The sequence below is a fragment of the Macaca mulatta genome, chromosome 20 (assembly GCF_049350105.2).
Source record: "Macaca mulatta isolate MMU2019108-1 chromosome 20, T2T-MMU8v2.0, whole genome shotgun sequence".
In the NCBI taxonomy this organism is placed as follows: Eukaryota; Metazoa; Chordata; class Mammalia; order Primates; family Cercopithecidae; genus Macaca; species Macaca mulatta.
The window spans coordinates 83,415,130-83,434,545 of record NC_133425.1 but is presented as its reverse complement, the minus strand read 5'-3'; the positions used below and the strand labels follow the sequence as shown (position 1 = coordinate 83,434,545).

General features: G+C 50.8%; 2 protein-coding genes across 51 annotated transcripts in view; both read right to left on the bottom strand.

Moving 5' to 3' along the window:
• Positions 1 to 19,416, bottom strand: part of BANP (BTG3 associated nuclear protein) — a 129,035-nt gene that overhangs the window by 36,334 nt on the left and 73,285 nt on the right. For 31 of the 50 annotated variants that reach the window (XM_077986653.1, XM_077986663.1, XM_077986670.1 and 28 more), the window contains 4 exons: positions 16,061 to 16,228; positions 10,682 to 10,818; positions 8,537 to 8,599; positions 5,914 to 5,952 (listed from right to left, as the gene is read on the bottom strand). In XM_077986653.1, coding sequence (XP_077842779.1) covers positions 5,914 to 5,952; positions 8,537 to 8,599; positions 10,682 to 10,818; positions 16,061 to 16,228 — 407 coding nt within the window. Of the gene's footprint in view, positions 1 to 1,236; positions 5,953 to 8,496; positions 8,609 to 10,681; positions 10,819 to 16,060; positions 16,229 to 19,416 lie in introns of those variants that run through there. The other 19 variants (XM_077986673.1, XM_077986672.1, XM_077986658.1 and 16 more) reach the window with 7 other exon arrangements.
• Positions 14,258 to 19,416, bottom strand: part of LOC144338171 (uncharacterized) — a 73,384-nt gene continuing 68,225 nt past the window's right edge. The window contains exon 2 of the mRNA XM_077986690.1: positions 14,258 to 14,518. The gene's annotated coding sequence lies outside the window, so the exon portion shown is untranslated. The remainder of the gene's footprint in view (positions 14,519 to 19,416) is intronic.

The following is a 19,416-nucleotide window of genomic DNA, read 5'->3' as shown; positions in this document are numbered from 1 at the left end:
CATAAAAAAGTCATCCATTTTCATTTAAAATGCACTCAAAAATCAAGTCATCCACCTCCCTGCAAACTTCAATCCTTATGACTCTTAATTTTTAAGGGCTTTTTTTGTTTTTCAGAATCTTCTGAAAATCTGCACCAAATTAAAGAGTCTATTATCCTTACCACTAACTGAAACTTGAAATTCCTTAGACAAGAAATTATTTTACACTCCTGGCATACATACACTCTGAACGTATTCTCCTCCTCTGTGCATCACTGGCACACCAGACTACCTCTCCCAGCTCCAGGGAATTTCAGGGAATTCTACATGCCCCCGATTCTGGTCTAATTTACTATACAAAGCCTGTCCTCTATTCCAACCAATTCTGCAATCCCTTAACCACATGGGCAATAACACCTCCATCTACATCATTCCAAATTGCTACTATGATATCCTTATTTGATCTTCATGCCCAGGGCAACAAATGATTACTTTCAAACACTCACTGAGCAACAAAGCCAACACTACGGGGATCGTCCAGTAGAGGAAAATGCTGCCCGGATGCCTCGCACCCCCAGTGAGGGAGGGACAAAAGAAATCAACACAGTGTAATCAGCTTACGAAGGAGCCGTTTCTCCAGAACTCCACTCTCAACGAAGAAGCACCCAGAACACAGCCACAAACGCATCTAAACAGCCAAAGGCCCAGGCTCAACTCCACGCTGCTCACGCGAAGGAGCCACCCACGCCTGGAGCCATGACCAGAACCAGCCACTGCATCTTAATTTCACCTCCCACAGCAGTGGCTGTTTGGCTTCCCCGGCAGCAGATTAGGTGCACGATGAGGAATGACGAGGACGGGGCAGTGTGCGGGAGGCGAGGAGGGCAGCACATGTCCACACACACGGGGCTCCGCTCTACAAAGCCCGAGATGGAGACTCTCGTTAGGCACCTCCCACAGTAACCAGAATGCTCGTTCTTATGTAAAGTTGTTATTCAGGAGGGAAGACAATACACAACCTTTGAAACCAGCTGAAGTGGTTCAAAAGAATTTTTTAAATATCTTTAATTTTTTGAAAAAAACATTGAATTGTACACTTTATTTATTTTGAGACAGGTCTTGCTCTGTTGCTCAGGCGTGAATGCAGTGGCACAATCACGGCTCACTGTAGCCTGGGCCTCCTGGGCTCAAGCGATCCTCCTGCCTCAGCCTCATGAGTAGCTTGGGACTACAGGCACACACCACCAGACCTGGCTAATTTTTTTTTTTTTTTTTTCTCTAGAGGCAGGGTCTCACTATGTTGCCCAGCCTGGCATCAAACTCCTAGGCTCAAGTAATCCTCCCACCTCGGCCTCCCCAAAGTACTGGGATTACAGGTGTGAGCCAGCACAAAACAATTTTTTTTTTTAAAGATTCAGCTGCAATTTCAACGTCAGTGTTCTAAGGAATCCCTTCACCTCCTCTTCCCTCTCCCAGCCAGCGATGCTGGAACACTGGGGCATGACAGCATGTGCACCTAGAGGTCAAAATGAACAATAAAGACAGAGAAAGGACGGGAGTGGAAACTGGAAACTGGTCACCACAGCTGGGCAGCTGGCAGAGCAGAGGCCACAGGGGCCCACAGCTGGGAGGAAGTGAGCGCTCCTGGAGGGGAGGCTGAGACACAGCGCCGGAGGGCACGGCTCGGGGAGGAGGAAGCGGGTACCATGCAGCCAGTGCGTCCCCATACCTGCGCACCCGCCACCATCCCCTGAACCTCATCTTCCCAAATGGCTCTTTATGAAGCCTCTGATGCTCTGCCAATCTTTCCAAACCTCTTGCCCACATTTGGGATGCACCGTCCGCTACTACTACCCCCAACACTGGTCACAGGAGGCTGAGCACTGGGGGCTCCATCCAACCTCGCTGGACCTGGGTGCCCATGGCCTCCGGCCTTGCACAGGCAGTCACCCTCCCTGTGGCTGTGCCATCCGCTGTCCTGAGGCCTTGGTGCAGGTGGCTCTCCAGATTCCTACTATGTCTCTCATCCTACTACTGCGTCTCCCACCCTCCTACTGCGTTTCCCACCCTCCTACTGTGTCTCCCACCCTCCTACTGCGTTTCCCACCCTCCTACTGTGTCTCCCACCCTCCTACTGTGTCTCAGGCTCTGTGGTTCCTGTGCACTCTCAGTGTGCCCAACAGGGCCTGAAATGGACTCTAATCAGTATTCCCTAGTGTAGGGTCACGCTCACCTGCACAGCACCTGTCAGCAGACGGCCTCAGCCAGGAGAGCTCTCCCAGAGTCAATGAACAGCTGTGGGTCCCACCCTGCCTGCAACCCAGCACCAGATGGGGCATTCCATCTCTCAGCAAGGAAGAAAAGCAAGGCCGCTGTGGACATGAAACTGACCACATGGCTTCAAATCATGCAATTCTTCATGTTTTCTATTCAGACAGCAAATGGCAACTGTGGGATGTGACTAGAATCTCTCAATATTTAATTTGAAGAAAACATGACTCAAACAGGATGGCCCCCTGGCAGCCGGTGCCACAGGGTCACACCAACGCAGCACAATGGCGCTTCCCAGCACCACAGCCACCAGGGCCCTCCTGGAACGGAGGCTGCTGCTGGCTGCAGACGCGGCCTCAAACCCACCACCCCAGCAGCAATCCACAAGCACAGCGCACATCCCTCCCTCCATGGAACAGGGAACGGAGGCTGTTTTCACAGAAGCCGTCCACTGATCAGAAAATAGTCAGTTAACGGCAAGAAGTAACAGCAACGATCATCTCAGAAGTGGAACAGGAGGAAAACAGCAACAAGTGTGAGCCCAGCACAAGGAAAGCGGGCGGGGTGCAGGATGTGGGGCACGGGGTGCAGGGCGCAGGACACAGGGCGCAGACCCCGGCCCCAGGATGGAAAACGAACGGCCAGAAGAGGGTAGGCCTGGCCACCCTCCCGAGAGGATTTCTAGCTGCTCTGTCAGATTCTGAGTCTGTTGCCACATAACCATTCTTAAATGACAGTTGGAACTAGGGAATCAGATGGGACTACTAAGCTAATCCTCAGTGATCTAGGAACTTAAAGCAGCCGCATCCATTTCTTAGTGTTCTCTTACTCCAGCTGGGGTGCTGTTCCTTGTCTTCCCTCAGCTCTCTGGAGCGAGCGTGGGCTGCAGGGTCTCCCATAATCAAGCCAGTGCTCACAACGAAGGCAGGCCAAGGGCCTCCGGGACAGGACGGGGAGCTGAAAGGGCCTCCGGGACAGGACGGGGAGCTGAGCCATCTGCAATGTCACACGAAGGACGCTTCTGAGGTCAAGTCTGGCTGGAGAAGACAGAGCCTTAGACCCACGTGCACTATCCTCCTGTGGGCACAGGGGCGGGGAGGAGAGCGAATGGGCTGTGTGACCCCCCCACACGCCTCAGGGCTTCTTAGCCCAGTAGACAACATGGAGGTGAGTGGGCTTCTCTGTGCTTTCTGAAACATCCTTCTGTCTCCCAAACGTGTGGCCAGCCCGGAGGACGAAGCCTACATGAGCAGGGTGAAGCTCTGCAGGAATGAGAACTGGCCAAATGATGGAAAAAGAAAGAACTTCTACAAATGGAAGATGAGGGGTTCGCTACACAGATTTACCAGAAAAGGCAGCTTCAGATAACACAACGGTTTCCTTAAATCATACACCAGTTTCCTTCCAAAGAGAAGCAGGGGCCATGTACTGAGCTTCTGCCTGCCACCCTGAGTGGTAGCACTGGCCTCTCCTGAAGCCGTCTTTGATTTGAGGTCCCACAAATGCAACTGATAATAGGAATCAGGAGGTGGGAAGAACATAGGAGAGTTCATAAGGGGAAAAAACCAGGTGATTTACAAATTATTATTCGTTTCACATAAAAAGTGGTAGTACGGCAGCTTTACGCATTCTGCAGTGAGGCCACTTAGAGTGGGGACTTGGAGGGGCCACTGCAGACAAGGGAATGAGCAGCAGATGAGACCCTGGTCGCAGTGCAAAGGCATGTGGGGCAGCAGCAGTGACGGAGGAACGACAGACACCAGAACACAGCCTTGTTCAGAGGATTCCAGACAGCAACTCCTCCAACATCAACCCTGCGTCCTTCCCGAACTCAGATCTGTGCTGGAGTCAATGGGCCTCCACGCCTGCTGAGAAAAGCTGGAATCTCTGTCCTCACAACAGAGTTGGCAGGATTCTATCTACAATCATAAACAGAAGCACTGCAGTAATACAGTGTAAAGAGCCTGGTTCTATCTTTAAAATTCCAACTGGATTTTGTTCAGAGGCAGAGAGGGGAACAAGGGAATATCGAAGGTGACATGCCTTACAAAAATCTTCCTAGGAGTTAAAGTCCAGCAGCGTTTTAGCTATGATACAGTTCCACTACCAGCATAACCATAAACCACTATGTTGCACAAAACTAAGACGGACCACCGGCTGGGAGTCCTGTCCTCTGCTGCCCCAGTGACTGTGAGAACCATGGCGGAGAAAGGCACGGAGAACCAACCCGCACTGCACCGACCACAGCCTCATTACCCCAGCGGAATGAGCGCAAAGCCACAAGTGTGGATTTAAAAACTGCGCATTCCTTTGGCTCTTCTCCAAAGCAGCAATTGCATACTTACAGACGAGCGACGCTGCAGGACTACCTGAGAAAACCTCATGCTGATCTTTAAGAAGAAACTTTCCAACTAAGAAACACTGACATAAACCAGTTCTGGAGGGTCTGCAGCCCTTCTCCCAAGGGGCCTCTGAGGGGTCAAGGGAAAGCCCACGGGACGCATGTGCCCTTCTGTCCCCGTCATCTGCGAGGCACCTTGCTCTGGGGGTGCCCTGGGCTCAGTCGGGTCAGAGATCCGCGGGGCCTGGCCTTGGCAAAGGGAACGCACGCAGGTTCCTCAAAGGACAGTGCCCTGTGGTTTTGAAAACTGAGTACGATCTTTCTACGCAGTGAGCTCTGTGTTTATGGTTCTCACCGCCAACCTCCCAGGTTCTGTTTTACGAAATGGGAAGATCACCCAGACTCTTCAATAATGATCCAGAGGTGATAGCCGTCTCCTGAATAGAAAGGGTCTTCACCAGGACCTGGGAACACACAGCCTCAAAACCTCCAGCGAGTTCACTGTGTCCTGCACAGCAATGCCCTCCCCAGGACACGCACTGTCAGGGCACATCATTTTGTAAAGACAACTTGTACCGGGGTGCTCAACGAATGGTCACTCTTTTTGTCAAGGATTAGAAAGCAAGCAAGTTTGTGAGTTTGACGGCAATACACAGGAGTGAAACCACCTTTTCCTACCAGAGCTATCTACTCAAACACGACCACCACCAACATCCACATGTGTGTGCAGAAAATAACCATCTGCACGGGGTGGGGTTTGGGGTCGGAGGGGAAGGCACGTATCCGCCAGAATGCAAAAGCTACCGAAATCCTACGGAGCAGCAGATGTGACCCCCAAGCCCCACCCTCCCCCTTCCAGGCCTGTGCATTGCCATGGTGAGGAAAGCCAGTCCTGCTCTGGGGCTCACACTGAGAGGCCTTCGCACCCTCGCTTCCTCCTGTGGCAGCCCCCATTCCTTGGCAGCACAATGGCCTGTATGTGACAGAGGGGCTGTGGCGCTCACCTGACCATCCGCCCCCTCCCATGAGAGCCCCACCCCTTGGCAGCGCAATGCCCACGTGTGTGTGGAGACCAGGGCACACACCTGACCGTCCCACCCCATCCTGTGAGAGCCCCACCCCTCCGCAGCGCAATGCCTGTGTATATGTATAAGGACTGGGGTAGCTCACCTGACCGTCCCACCCCCTCCCATGAGAGCCCCATCCCTTGGCAGCGCAATGCCCACATGTACATGGGGACCACGGCACTCACCTGACCGTCCCACCCCCTCCTGTGAGAGCCCAACCCCTCAGCAGTGCAACTCCCGCACTGGGACACTCACCTGACCATCCTGCCCCACGTGATGGATCTGGAGGTTGCCCTGCAAAGAATGAGAGGAGGAGACGGTCATGAGCAGAAACACGCCAAGACACCCGTAGACTCGGCAAACACGCCAACACACATCACGGGCCATTTGAGAATAACAAGAAAAACACTGGTTCTAAAAATTCAACCTCTAGTAGCAACAAAAGCTCCAAAATAAAATATTTATATTTTTAGGTACTATTTATTATCTTAAAGGTGAACAAACAACTCAAAAAGCACTGTACCCATTCCCCCACCCTGACCCCAAATGAAAATGTCATTTTGGCTTCATTTTTTATTTTGAAAGAATTTGACTCACAAAAAGTACAGAAAGTAGCAGAGAGAGGTCCTATGTGTGTGCCGCCCAGCTGCCCCCAGTGAGGACGCTTTGCTGAGCTGTGCGGCATCACCATGCCAGGACATGGGCCGCACACGAGGAACCAGCTCACTCAACCACGGAGCTACCAAGAGCTCTCCAGCTAGAAACTCGCTTTCATTTGTTGTAAAAAGGAACTGTTTTAAGACTGTTAGACCCTGCTAAACGTTTATTTGCAGATATCCTGTTTTAACAAAATAATTTCAAATGAACACGGTATGAATTTACGGTGGAGACTGCATACTGTCACTTATCACAAAGCCATCGTTAGCATTATCAGCAATTTCTAACTTACTGCATTCAAATCTTAATGAAAACAAAAGATCACCTATACAAGATGGATTCAGTTTTGAAAACTGAAAAGAGGAAAAACTAGTAATAAAAAATTGCATTCGAGTAGTCAAGATTTTTTAGCATAAACTATAAAAAGCAAATGTGTGTTTTTTCTTTTGCTGCTGTTTCAATTTTCCTTCATTTCCAATGACTCTAAGGAAATTAAGCATTCCGACGCACTGCATGGACTTCCAGGTATTCAAGAACTCTGGCTGAGCTCTCTGACAGTGACCTCAGCCTCCAGCCCCCACTTGTCTGTGCCTTGAGAAGCAAACCTTCCCCTGCCCTTCAAAGGCAGCTCCTGCACTGGAAGGTGCTGCTGGGATCCTGCACCTCGCAGCCGCTCAGGCCCCCGACTCCTGCACCTGACCGCACTGAGCCGACTAGTGCCATCTCCCGGCATCTCCACAGAGATGGTCCCTGACCCACCCACAGACACAGAACCAGGCCCTGCTCCTTCCTGGACACTCTGGCCTCCCGGGACCGTCCCCCACCTGCCCCCCACCCCGGTGCTTCCTTCCATCCATCCATCTGACCACATGTTTCTTAGTGACCTGGTCATCTTGCTGTGTGGATGAGCCCACTCATTCCCAGTCGCTTACGGCCCCCACAAGAATTCGTTCCTCCCCTTTCACCTCATCCTGATTCCACCCTCGGAATGCTTATGCATGTGCTCCTCTCTCAGGATAACCCACTGGGAACTGCTGGTGTCCAAATTAAAGCCACCGCCAGCAGACACATCTGAGTCCCTGGGGCTCCTCCTGCCACGGCATGCATGTGTCCACAGTCTTGCTCATGGGCACTTGGGCAGGAGCCTCTGCGCCCACCGTGAATCTCCGAAGGCAGAGCTTCTCTCTCCTCCGCTCCCCAACAGCACCTGCACCCAGCACGAGCTCCCGGGAGGCCTCGCATGCTAACATCTCCATGAGTCCCCTCGACCTCAGCATCCGAGCTTCCTAGACTCTGCTGCTGGTGTGTGTGGAGAAACCTGAGATCTTTGTAACGACACACTGTCGTGCACCAAACACAACGCTGGTGCTATTGTCACGACCTAGAAACAGCCATGTTCCTCATCCCCCAGAGCGCACCACGGTCACTCAGTACAACACGTGTGTGCTGCTTAGTGCCCTGCGCCTGCTGCTGCCCGTGCTGTAGGAAACAGCCCAGAGTCGAAGGACAGTCACCAGCCACCCAGGAGACAGTCCTGCTGTGGCACGCAAACACGGAGCACCGCAACCGGCCAGCCTCGGCTTTCCAAGAACTCAGACTGTCACTCCTGCCTTCACATTCCAGACCCCAACAGCAGCTGAGCCCACACTTCTGAGTGCATGGCCAGGCAGAGCTCCAGAAATGGAGACAGCGGAGATAATCACAGACCTGGCAGGTGCGCCAAGGGCTATTCCCAGCTCTCAGGACTGGCAGCATCACCTCATGGGATTCCCCACCGTCCCATGAAATCGGCACTAATCCCACAGAGGCCACGAGGAAGCTGGGGCCACATGGCAGGTGAGGGGCTATGTCAGGTCACCTGTGCAGGGGTAGACCACACCTTAGCCACACTGGGGGCCTCCCCTGGCAGGAAGGACAGGGCCGGACAGGGAGAGAAGGGTACTCAGAGGGCACTTCCAGCCAGGAACAGAAACGTCAACCCAGGAGATCTTTACCAAGACAGACCAGAAGCTGTGGAGACCAACAGACAGGAGGGGAGGCAGTGAGGCCACAGAGACTGCAGGCCCGCCACGTGCACCCTGGAAGCAGAGTCCTGAAGCCCTTGCCCACGTTCCCCGTCCTCTGGGGCTCCCGGCTGCCCTCGCACTGTGACACCGATGAAGGTCGAGAGCACGCGGGCACCGTGCCTGCAGGGACAGTGCTGCAGCAAGAGGTGACTCACCTCGCTGTCCTGCGTGATCTGGACTTGCTCCCCCTGCGGCACCTGGGCGATGTGGAGGTGTCCCTGTGGGATCCGCAGCAAGAGAAGACACCAAGAAGCATCAGAAGAAAATCAAAAGCAAAGGAAACAAGAAACGTCTTCCGGAATGTTTGTTCTTATCTGCTTATAATTCAAAAAGATAACTGAATCCTGGATAGTGCAATACAGTCTGTGGTCACCTCTTTAAATTAAGCTTTTGGTTCACAGCAGTCCCCCTCATCCATGAGGGTTTTGTTTCAAGAAGCACCCCTCCCCCCACTATGTGGACACCAGAAACCGTGGATGGTGCTGAACCCCGTATATGCTATGCTTTCTCCTGCCCATACGTGCCACACAGCTTGGACATGCTGGACAAAGGAAGGACTCAGTCCTGGATGGGACAGAGCAGGACGACCAGATTTCATCATACTACTACCCAGAAGAATATGCAATCTGAAACTTACAAATTGTTTATTTCTGGAATTTCTCATCTAATATTTTCAGATCACAGTTGACCATGGGTAATTAAAACCTGGGAAAGTGGAGGCATGGGTAAGGGGGGGCTACTGTGTAATATACACAAAACATCTTCCAGTACTTCACAAAGGAGCAATAGGTCCCAGGAAAGATATTTACATCTTTACATGTTACTAAACAAGTAAATTTTAAAATGTGCCTGACACATAGAAAAGAGGGGAAACAGAAAATCAGAATGACACCTCTTTCCAAATGATACGTTCAGCTCTCTGGGAAAGCTGGGAGGCTACGCATGGAGCTTGTGGCTGGAGCAGGGGAGCTATTCACGTGCCTACACTCACAACAGGGCAGGCAACGTTTTTCAAATCAAAGAAACACTCATATAACTATTTAAACAGTTTGAGTAAACATTAATAAATGTGATTCAAAAAAAAAAAAGTCAAAGAATCCAATGTTTATACATACAGGCAGACAAATAATTCCTATAAACCTATAAATGAATACTCCTTATCTTATTTGAAATTATCTCTTAGTCAAAATGGATCTTAAACTCCTGTAGAATGTTCTTTGTAAGCCTTATGGCAAAGTTATCTACTCTGGAACTCTTTCAAAGAACTTCTTACTAACAAGATGAGAGGAACTGACGTTGTGAATGTCAAACAAATTAATAAGCTTATTAAATAAGACTCACTATTCATAACTGTCTCATCTCCTTTGGAAGAGGAAGGGTAATGCCCCCTCTAAAAGCCCCAGAATTTTCTGGAAGCCTTCCCTCTTCCAGACAGCGTGCTGAAGCCACACTGAGATGAGAGCCACGCCCCACTCTCAACAGCGAAGGACCTTGTTTCCAGGAGAAAGCCCGGGCGACACGTAGGCACACAATGACCTCTGTCTTCAGAGGTCCCAAGGGTGCTGGTGCCACTAAAGACATCAGCGATGTCTACTGGTACATGTAAAATTCCTAGTCACCCAGCAAAGCTTCCAGAAAAGTCTTCCTTCCTTCTCAGCCACCCCCTACTCTTGCGCCACAGAATCCAGGAGGTGTCTGTAGAGGGACTTCACCTGGGAGTCAGCCCCGAGCTCATCAGGCTGACCACAGCTTGGGCCACAAAACCCCAACAGAGAACTCTGCACGGGCAAGGCAGGACATTGACTCACTGCTGGGGCAGTGCCCGCCCAACCCAGGTGTGCTGAGTAACTCCAAGGCAAACGCTGATGGGAACAATGACCTCAAGCTTTTGCCACTGATCCTAGAAGGAAATGACTCTTTCCCTCAGTGAGAGGGCACCTGCGCTTCTGAACTGAGAAATATTTCTGATGCTTCCCAGGAGCATGAGCTGGGACAGGCACCACCGCACGGCCTAACCCTCGCAGCTGACTGCCCGCCTGACTGCTGGCAGGACTAAGGTGAGCTGGGCACCCACTCCACCATGTGCTTCAATCCCCAGGCTCTGCAGCAGCCGCCCCCCACCTGTGAAATGTTAAGAGCGCATGGCTATGACAACCTCTACTTTAAACGGGGACCTCGTGCCTCCTCCCAAGCTATCACTGTGCTTCCGAAACAGTGGAACCGGTGGAGGCCGCCATGGCCCTGCCGTGGCCCGCCCTGCAGCCCCCTTTCCCAAGGTGCTAGGTGGAGAGGGTACGTACTACTTGCACCTGTCCGTCTTCTCCGATCTGGTGGATCTGCACCTGCTGAGCGTTGGCCAGCGCGTAGTGCAGGGCCTGCGGCTGCGGCTGTGGCTGCGGGAGCTCACTGGCGGGAGGTGGGGTGCTCATCATCGGCTCTGTGGGGGCGACAGGTGTGAACGGGGTGAACGAGAAGTGTCTTAGGCATTGCCTCTTGCGGCATGTGTGCACCCCTGTCCCTCCCTCTTGACTCCCACAGCAGAGAAGAGGAAATGCTTCATTTTTCCTCGACTCGCTGCGTCTCCACTCTTCTGCAGAGATCGCTACGAGTGAGTCTAAGGAACTGAGGCTTCCAACATGGAACGCAGAAGCGCCTGAGAGTGGAGTGATGTTGCTGTGACAAAACCCCTTCCAGTCCCAACTTCTTTAAATGAATAAAGTTCTTCAAGTGGACATTAAAAGCTGTGCTGGCAATGTTTGTCCATGGGGAATTAAACTAATAGGACAAAAGCCTCATCCATACACTTAAAGGTACATTTCCGACAAATTTTACTTGCTGTGTTTAATCAAAATGAGATACATTTGCTTTGATGTACTGTGTATTAATTTTCACTGTAATCATGTCTCAATCTTAATTTTCTTAAACACTTAGAGTATTAAGAGCACAGAAAAACTTTTTAATTTTCAATGTATACATGTAGCTTTGTTGCAGAGAATTATAATAACTAATTAAAAAAAACTTTTAAGCATAAAAATGTAGTAAGAAGGGCCGGGCACAGTGGCTCACACCTGTAATCCCAGCACCTTGTGAGGCTAAGGCAGGCAGATCACCTGAGGTCAGGAGTTCAAGACCAGCCTACCCAACATGGTAAAACTCTGTCTCTACTAAAAATACAAAAATTAGCCAGGTGTGGTGGCACACGCCTGTAGTCCCAGCTACTTGGGAAGCTGAGGTTGGACAATCACTTGAACCTGGGAGTCGGAGGTTTCAGTGAGGCAAGATCATACCATTACACTTAGCTCCAGGCAACAGAGCGAGGAGGGGGGGAGGGGAAAGGGGAGGAGAGAAAAGAAAAACTTTCCATGTATTTTTTACCAATAGCTAATGGGAGGTATTAAATTGCCATAGTACATAGATTCCACTGAAAACATTTTTTAAAGTAACAATAAAATGTTGGCTTTTTTTTTTTTTTTTTTTTTTTGAGACAGTCTCGCTCTGTCACCTAGGCTGGAGTGTAGTGGCGTGATCTTGGCTCACTGCAACCTCTGCCTCCTGGGTTCAAGTGATTCTCTTGCCTCAGCCTTCCAAGTAGTTGCGATTACAGCCACCCACCACGATGCCCAGCTAAATTTTTTTGTATTTTTTGTAGAAAAGGGATTTCACCAGGTTGGCCTGGCTGGTTTAAAACTCCTGTCCTCAAATGATCCACCTGCCTCAGCCTCCCAAAGTGCTGGGATTACAGATATGAGCTAGGGATTACAGATATGAGCTACTGTGCCCAGTCACATAATAAAATGTTGATACTTGCAATATGCTAGAAATTGCCCGGCTACACTAAATCAGAATCTGAATTTCATGAGATTCGAAGGTGGTCCTCCTGCATGTTGAACGTGGAGAGCTCGGCTCCAGCCAAAGACCCTGACTCCACCTGAGCACCTCCAGATGTGGGTGATGTCCCAAAGCAACCACCCCCAGGCAGTGCTGCACGCTCCACAGTGCGTTCCTGTCTGCCTGAGCAGTTACAGAGCACTTAGCACCATAGGTCCTCCAGCAAGCCTTGTGGACCCCAGGAAGAAAATGACGAAATCCCAGTTGGGCTGAAGCCCACCTCCGCGGACCTACTGCTCCTCCACTGACCCTCTCGGCACCTACAAAACCAGCCTAATTCTTCACTGATGCGCTGCTTCTCCAGGCATCTAACCATTATCAAACCTTGTGAAATCTCAATTTCTAACTGTTTCCGCAAAGACAACGGTTTCCAGCCCACTGCCACCTTGACAGTCCCTGGAGCGCTCCTCCCAGCGGCTCCAAAACGCCCCACCGGGGCCACAGGGCAGACAAGCTAAGAATGGGTGTGCTCCAGAGTGCACCTTCCAACTGCACGGGCTCCGAGGAAGGTCCTGCACACCGGCGCAGCCAGGAAAACACTCTGCTTCACACGCTGCTCCACCACCGTCTACTCCTGTGCAAATGCTTTGAGTCTACATTTTCAGCTATGAAATTTCAGCTCATTAAATTTACCCTTTCAAGATTTTAGTATCCTAATGACGCAGGCCAACATATCTGGCAGTCGTCAGGTTATATAACAACCGCTTCTTGCTTACTAAGGTCCTGGCAAGTAATTTAACTTAGGTTTTGATTCCCCATTGGATGAAACAGACCGCTAACCTTAGCAAGTGCACGTACCCGAAACACATGGCAGGCAAGCCTGGAAACCACTCTCCTCGCTTTTCAAGTCTAGGAGTTCCTTACGGTTCTTTCTGATGTCTTCTATTTCTCTCCTTGCTATGTTCCTTTTTTCCTTTAAATTCTTGAATGTAATTTTAATAAATTTCAATGTCCCGGTCAGTTAATCCCAGCCAGGGTCCCTTCCTATATTTAATAAATTTCAATGTCCCGGTCAGTTAATTCCAGACAGGGTCCCTTCCTATCTTCTGATTTTCTGATCACAGGTCACAATTTCCTGCTTCCTGGTACTTTTGACTGGATACTGGAGATGGTGAATTTTACTTTGTTGGATGTCTAGGTTTTGTTGTCTTTCTTTTAAAATTGTTGTTACTTGTGGTTCAGTGTGATCTTTCTCAGGCTGTTTTAAGCTCCGCCTTTACTCTGGGATAGGTTAGTCGCTGGGGGGCGTGGCCTGCTAGTGCAGTGACGGCTGTTTTAAGCTCCGCCTTTACTCTGGGATAGGTTAGCCGCCGGTGGGCGTGGCCTGCTAGTGCAGTGATGGCGGTTTTAAGCTCTGCCTTTACTCTGGCGATAGTTTAGCCGCCGGTGGGCGTGGCCTGCTAGTGCAGTGACTGATCACTGAGCATTCTCCACTCTGGCTGCTGCGAATCCAATCGCCACCCAGCCTGGTGTGAGCTTAGGAACCATTCAGCTCATGACTGCCTTGGAATCCCCCAAACACCCAAGGAGGCCCCCGTGTAACCCTCTGCTCTTAAGAACTTGACTGCACTTTTAGCTGCCTCAGCCTCTCTCAACTCCAACCCACCTCCTCCACGTGGTGATGCAGCTGTGCTCTGCCTGGCATCCCCCCTCCCTCCTCTCGCGTTCCCTCTCTCAAGATCACGGTCCTGTGCTGCTGCTTGTCTAATGTCTTAGGACAGCCGATTCACAGATTTTTCTCCAGATTTCAATGGCAAGAGAATTCAATCTGGTTCCTGCTACTATGCCTGACTAAAGTCAGAAATCTCCTCTCCTTGGCATATTTTTTTTTTTTTGGAGACAGAATCTTGCTCTATAGCCCAGGCTAGAGTGCAGTGGCGTGATCTCAGCTCACTGCAAGCTCGGCCTCCCAGGTACACGCCATTCTCCTGCCTCAGCCTTCTGAGTAGCCGGGACTACAGGCGCCTGCCACCAAGCCTGGCTAATTATTTTGGCATTTTTAGTAGAGACAGGGTTTCACCACGTTAGCCAGGATAGTCTTGATCTCCTGACCTCGTGATCCGCCCGCCTCAGCCTCCCAAAGTGTTGGGATTACAGGCGTGAGCCACTGCGCCCGGCTCTTTTTTGTTTTTTTGGGTTTTTTTTTTGAGATGGCGTCTCGCTCTGTCACCCAGGCTGGAGTGCAGTGGTACAATCTCAGCTCACTGCAACCTTCGCCTCCTGGGTTCAAGTGATTCTCCTGCCTTAGCCTCCCAAGTAGCTGAGATTACAGGCATGCACCACCACACCTGGCTAATTTTTGTATTTTTAGTAGAGATGGGGTTTCACAATGTTGTCCAGGCTGGTCTTGAACTGCTGACCTCAGGTGATCAGTTCACCTCAGCCTCCCAAAGTGCTGGGACTACAGGCGTAAGCCACCACACCCGGCCCCTCTGACTTTTAAACAACATTTTTTAAAACTATAAAACAAACGCAGTGCTTGTTGGAATTAACTGAGAAACTACAATGAAAGACAGACAAATAAAAATTATCCTACTACCTAGAGACAGGCACTATAAAAATGATCACACATAAATGTTTAATCACCTTCCACATACACCTATATATTTACAATAAAAAATGATCTCATACCATAAGTCTAGTTCTCACGCCCACTCTCTGCCTAGCTATGAATATTCAAGAGCAGAATTCAAGTCATGAGCAATATTCCTCCAGCCCCATTTCAACAGCCACAGGTTACGCTGCTACATGGTATTTCATTGAATGCCATTAACTCATCCCCCAGGACTGCTACCTTTCTAAAGTCCCAAGGCAGAATTCCTCATTGTAGTAGAAAGGTCTAGAATAGAAGAGCTTCTTCAACACAGGTCACTCAAGAAAGCGCTGCTTTAGGGACACAACTTGTGTGGCCCACTGCAGCCAGCCACCTCCCATCCTGGAGCCCCTGGGCAGCAGCTGAGGCTGAGTATCTGATAACTACCAAAACAGCCCGGGAAAACCACTTCCTGAAGTCCAGTTCAGAAAGAGACCCCGGGAGAACTCCAGGTGATCTGGTCTGTAACTTGCAGGACCTTCCAGAACAAAGGGTTCTGGCCGACAAAGACTCCACTGAACAGGAGAGCTGGCCCTGCCCACGGCTGCCCTCGCATCCTGACCCCAGCCCCAATCAGAGCTCAAGTTCCAAGAGCCGCTGCCAATGCAGCTACCGTGGGGAGCTTTAAAAGAATAGTTTTCATTCAAATACTTATTAAAATATTTTGAGATGTCTTGGGTGAAAGGCAATATCAAGTCACATTGTCATTCCTAGTGAAAATTCTCCCAAGGAGAAACAATCCCCCCAGCAATGCCTGAGAGACAACTGCACGAGAACTCCTTCCATTATCTTGTGGATAAATCCAACTAAGGCCATGAACTCAAAGTAAAAATAAAGCACAATTCAGAATCCACCCCACCGCTCACCCGGAGTCACCAGGCAAATCATGAGAATACAATGGCCGGCAGCCACATGCAAAGGCCTCGGCCTCCTTGCCCCCATCCAAAAGACTTCCAGGAGGTCCAACAGGCCCTGTGTGAGGAGCCTGGAGCAGGCCTGAGGCTGTCTGTGTGAAGAGCGCACAGGGCCAGGCACAGGTCCTGCGGCTCCACTGCTCCGTGTGCACCACACAAGCCTCTGGCCTCAGCTCCTGGCAACTGCTAGAGCCTCCGCCCACACTCCGGCTGCCCCTAAAAATGCCACCAGGCCAGCTGCCCTAAGCAGGCAAGGGCGGCCTCTCCGGTGGCACGAGGCCTACCTGAGGGGCAGTAGGAAGATGAGTTCGGCGTTCTCCGCGAGAAGCTCTTGACCGCCAGGCTCTGGCCCCGCTGTTTGCGCCGCCACGCCGTGCGACACTTGGAGTCAATGCTCTGCTTGATTCGGTACCAGTCGGATTCCGTGATGCCAAATTTATAGAAAAGGTGACCTGGAAGGACATATCCAAGGAAAAGCGGTGAGGCCTGCTCAGGATGGCCATCAGGAGCTGCCTGGCTGCAGAGCCAGGGCCCGCTGAAGAGGCCTCACCCAGGCACCCCAGCCGGCCAGGCTGGCCCCATCTTCCTGCAAGGGTCCAGAAAGGCCCGCTGCACAGAAGGTACTCAGCTGGCCCACAGGCGGGGCTCCCCATAAGATACAAATGATCCCTAAGGGGTCATGACATGCTCTTTCCACTTGTTTAACTTCTCGATCCCTCTGACTTGGTCTGCCCACACCAGCTGCACACTTGGGGCTCTCACAAGATTCCCAGACCGTCCACGCTCCAACTTTCCTCTGCCCTGAACTCACAGCAGCACCTAAGGTCCTGCATGCCCAGAGGATGAGATCAGGGACCTCAACAATTGAACTAGAATTTGTCGGTCCTCTGCTTACTCACGCCTGCTTGGCCACCGCCCTCCCTTCCTTCATGTCTTGGCTCCACCATCCCTCTGGATAACCACCCAGCCCTCCCGCCCTCCCGCCCTCCTGGGCTCCCACCCTCCTCCCACTTGTTTTGTCAGAGCACTGACCACCTTCCAGTGTTTGGAGAATTCATGTATGTAGTTTACACTGTTCCCCTCACAAACACAGTTGAGAATTCACATGTGTACTGTTACTCTGTTCCCCTCACAAACACAGTTTGGAGAATTCACATGTGTACTGTTACTCTGCCCCCCTCACAAAGAGTTTAGTATTATTACTCTGTTCCCCTCACAAACACAGTTTGGAGAATTCACGTATGTATTGTTACTCTGTCCCCCTCATAAACACAGGGGCCTTTGTTGTGTCCACCCATGCGGGTCAGGCACCTAGAACGTTCTCGCGCGCAGTGGCTGCTCCCGTGTAAACAGTGATTACAACAGACCGTAAGACACCCTCCCATGGCTGCTCAAGACTGGGGCTTGTTTACATCATTCCCCACACCTCTCTATCATGCCTTCTCAACCAGAGCACAACCTCCTCACGGGCAGGGCCTGTGTCCTCATCCCTGGAGTCCCTACACCACAAGCCGAGTGGGCACAACCTACTCTCACTGTGGAGCCAAAGCCAGGTGCATCGTCTTCCAGCAGAGAACTGTCCTGGGACCCCCAGTTCTCTACAACCTGCACTACAGAGAGCTCTCAGCACGCCCTGAGTAGCATCCAGAGGTGCCCTGTATTCAACAAGGAGAAAACTGAGGATCCAAAGGCCACAGCGGAGCAGGTGACAGGATGGAGCCAGCACCCCGCTGCACGCCCAGTCACTTCCCACTAGGCCACAAGACCCTTTCCCTGTAGCGATGACGAATGTGGGAATCATGGGAAGGGCTCTTCAACACACTGGCCTCTCTAGCTGGCTCATGCAACTTCACTAATTTACAGGAAAATACACGGATGGAATCCAGAATTGTAGTAATAAGATGAAGCTGAAAAGTGTCCTGTTTCAACTACCAAGAGCCTCAAGTCTGGACTCTACTGCCCAAACCCTAAAAATCTGTTCCCATTGAGACTAAAATGGTAGAAACAATCGAAACAGAGGAAGAAGTGTTTGGGTTTTTTTAAGTACTCTATTAGGTATCAAAAGTCCCTCGGGTTTTGGAAACATGCCTCTTGACTTTTTTACCAGTAGATACTTGAGACACGTTTGACTCTCTGTATAACGACAACCAACCTGTCTGTGCTATAGACAAAAAGAAACCAGCCAGGAGGGCGGGATTTGCAGGATCAGAGGGAAGAATAACCTGAAGTCGTTTTGGCAGCACGTTTTTATCCTCATGCATAAAAGAAATTATACGTGAAGCAGCAGCTCTTTGGCTTCCAATTTTCGGGTCATCTCTAAAATAATCAGAGTCACCCTCAAATCTTGGCTGAGTGACGGAGACGCCTCAGGAAGCCCTAGGCTGAGCAGCCTTAGTGACTCACAGAGGAAGCCAGCCACTAGCTGTGGTCATGGGAGAACCCAACCATTAAAATCACAATGAAATCCTTACAGGAGAGCCCAGCTACTGCCAGAGGTTGCACCACAGTTACCATAAAACCCAGCTTTCTTTTTTTTTTTTGAGACAGAGTCTCGCTCTGTCCCCCAGGCTGGAGTGCAGTGGCACGATCTCGGCTCACTGCAAGCTCCGTCTCCTGGGTTCAGGCCATTCTCCTGCCTCAGCCTCCCGAGTAGCTGGGACTATAGGCACCCGCCACCGCACCCGGCTAATTTTTTGTATTTTTAGTAGAGACGGGGTTTCACCGTGGTCTCGATCTCCTGACCTTGTGATCCGCCCGCCTCGGCCTCCCAAAGTGCTGGGATTACAGGCGTGAGCCACCGCGCCCGGCAAAACCCAGCTTTCAAACTCCACTTCAACAGTTTCAGGAGAGCCCACTACTGACTTTAGATACAAAGCAGCCCAGCTGCTGCCACCAGGAGACAAGAAAAGAAACAGCCATGCCACCAGCAGGACAATGACTTTGGAGCACGAGTCGATAAAAAGAAACATCCTCAGAACCGCCCTCCTGTTACCCTCCCACCTTCACACTCCAGGAGAAAACTTCCATATACCTCAAAGGATTAATGAGTCCTTACGAAATTTAAAAACAGGTTAGTAACAGGAAAGAAAATATACCTAAAACACCCAGGTGTACGGGTAAGAGAAATGAGTAAAAACATTAACATTTAAATTCAACTTTGTAAAAATAGAGTTGCCAGTTCAAACCCTTACTCACACCTTTTAAATAAAAAAATACATATTCATCTAGTTACCCGCCACCGAGTTTCCATTGTCCTCAGACATCAAATTACCTAATTCCTTCTGATCTGCACTCCAGGCCCCAGCCTGGGCAAATGCCCCCTGCTGGCCACCAAGGAGATCCAGAGAACAGACCAGCCGCCCAGGCACTGCCTGCAGAGCACGATAGGTGAGAAGGGGGAGGATCCGAACATGCACAGATGGGTGCAGGCGTCACCTGAAGACGCTACTGGACCGCAGCTGGGGCAAGCGCTCGCTTCTGGGCAGCCCTCGGGGCTCTGAGGGTCTGTGAGGGGCTCAGATTCCTTTACCTTTTGTGACAGCACTGAGCAGCTGCACTTAACAGAGGGAGCGGGAAAAATCCTATCATGATGGGATCAAAAGATCACCTTGAATTTAACTGTCATTTTCCACTTAAAGCA